The sequence below is a fragment of the Lactuca sativa genome, chromosome 3 (assembly GCF_002870075.4).
Source record: "Lactuca sativa cultivar Salinas chromosome 3, Lsat_Salinas_v11, whole genome shotgun sequence".
NCBI lineage: Eukaryota > Viridiplantae > Streptophyta > Magnoliopsida > Asterales > Asteraceae > Lactuca > Lactuca sativa.
Window position 1 is genome coordinate 126,831,182 of NC_056625.2, and position 1,823 is coordinate 126,833,004.

At 31.3% G+C, this 1,823-nt stretch overlaps 1 protein-coding gene across 1 annotated transcript; it reads right to left on the reverse strand.

Annotated features, from left to right (window-relative positions):
- Window positions 1-583: 583 nt before the first annotated feature.
- Window positions 584-1,412, reverse strand: LOC111896248 (uncharacterized protein At5g65660). Its single transcript, XM_023892256.3, has 2 exons — window positions 921-1,412; window positions 584-830 (listed from the first exon to the last, which is right to left on the reverse strand). Exons 1-2 carry the CDS (start codon window positions 1,173-1,175, stop codon window positions 657-659), a joined length of 429 nt encoding a protein of 142 aa, XP_023748024.1. The 5' UTR covers window positions 1,176-1,412; the 3' UTR covers window positions 584-656.
- Window positions 1,413-1,823: the final 411 nt, after the last annotated feature.

A 1,823-nucleotide genomic window follows, 5' to 3' on the forward strand; every position in this document is an offset into this window, starting at 1 on the left:
AATGATAACACTTGTCATAATTTTATTAGGTAGGAATATTTATAAGCATAAAAAATAGAAAACAATTTAATTTTTAGAAAATCATATTCTCTATTCTAAAATGAAAACAACTTTTTTCGTAGAGCAAGAAATTTCATAGCTCGAAGCCTAGAACATGAATGTTAGGTTGAAACAAATTTTTCAAAAAAATATTTATTATCAAAATGAAGAAAATTTTTCAACAAAAAAAATCCTTAAATATAAGACCAATTTTAGCAAATAGTGCATTTATAGTAGAATTGCACAATGGTGATTATTTTATATAAGAATTTCTTTAAACTATTTTACGATAAAATCCTAAGATAAGGTGACTAGATTCACTTTTCTTCTCCGATATATCAACTTTCTATATATCCTAAATATAAAAATAAATCGATCATTAAGATTTGTGTTTTTCAAAACTTAAAATAACTAATAATTTACAAAAAAATATATATTCCTTATTATATTTGATTATATAAATTCATATTTGCAATTTTAAATAAAATAATGAAGGTTACGATTTCTCACATTTTTAACTGAGATAATAAATAACGATAAAAAATTTAATTTAATTTTCGATTTTATATTTCAGAACGAATATATACAGAGGAAATTGAAGTAATTTCAGAATGAGTTTAATTCATCGGAATAACAATATGCGGTGGTTTCACCGGTGGTTCCGTAACCACTTCCACCGTGATTTTCTCTTCTCGCGGCGGTTTACACGGACACGGCAATGCAATAAACTTCGCGATCCGATCTCCCGGCATTATCACCGGTAAACTCTGTTTCTCTACTTTATCCTTTTCCTGTTCACCAAAACACAAACACATTAGAAAAATGCTACAACAATGGCGGATAATTCAACTTAGTCAAACGAATCGAGTCAATTAAATTACCGCGAATGTAGGATTTGGTTTGGAAGGAGAGTCATCGGAATCAGCTTCGGCTTCGGCCATCGATCCTCGGAGATGGCGGAGCTTGTCCCAATGGTAACAACATGAGAAGAAACCGCTGAGGCTGAAGATGATGATTAACAGTAAGGCGGTGCCGAGAGGAAACCCTAACGTCGGACGAGATGAATCGGAATGGTGTTGCGGTGGTTCGTAGTAGGGAGGAGTAGGACTCTCCACCAGTCTGAGTACAACTTCCATAGCTTCTGGTACAACTTACAAGGTAACAATAAGTACAACAATGGTGAATTGATGATGATGATGATGATCGTGTTATATGTTTGATCGGAGGCTCACGGTGGTCGGAAAAGAGAGAAGATCGGAGAAACGATGTAGATAGTGGGAGTTGGAAGGGGAAATTTATAGGGATTTGAGGGTGGTAGTGGGTGCATGCGTGTAAAGGGGGGCTGCAATTTGTCACGTCCGGTGGAATGTACGGACGGCGGAGGGAGGATTGGTAGTGGAGGTAGGTTTAACATTCTCACTGCTTTATAAGATTATTATTTTATTTTATTTTTATTTTTATTCTCTGCATAAAATCTGTTTTTTTGATTAAAAATAAATATAGTAAATCCATGTTTCGTATTATTTGTGATTTGATTTATAAAAAAATAATTAAATAACTGAAACATGGTTTAATTTAATGTTTTTTTATAATAGTTATGGTTTTTTTTGTTGTAAATAAGTTATATATAATACATAAAATTATAAATAAAATGGGTAAATATATTTAGTTTTATGTGAATAAAATGTTGTGTACACATAGCCTCAATAATTGATTTGGAAATGACAATTGAATCATTATATACATATTTTGTTTTAGATATTTATTAATTTTAAGATAAAAGA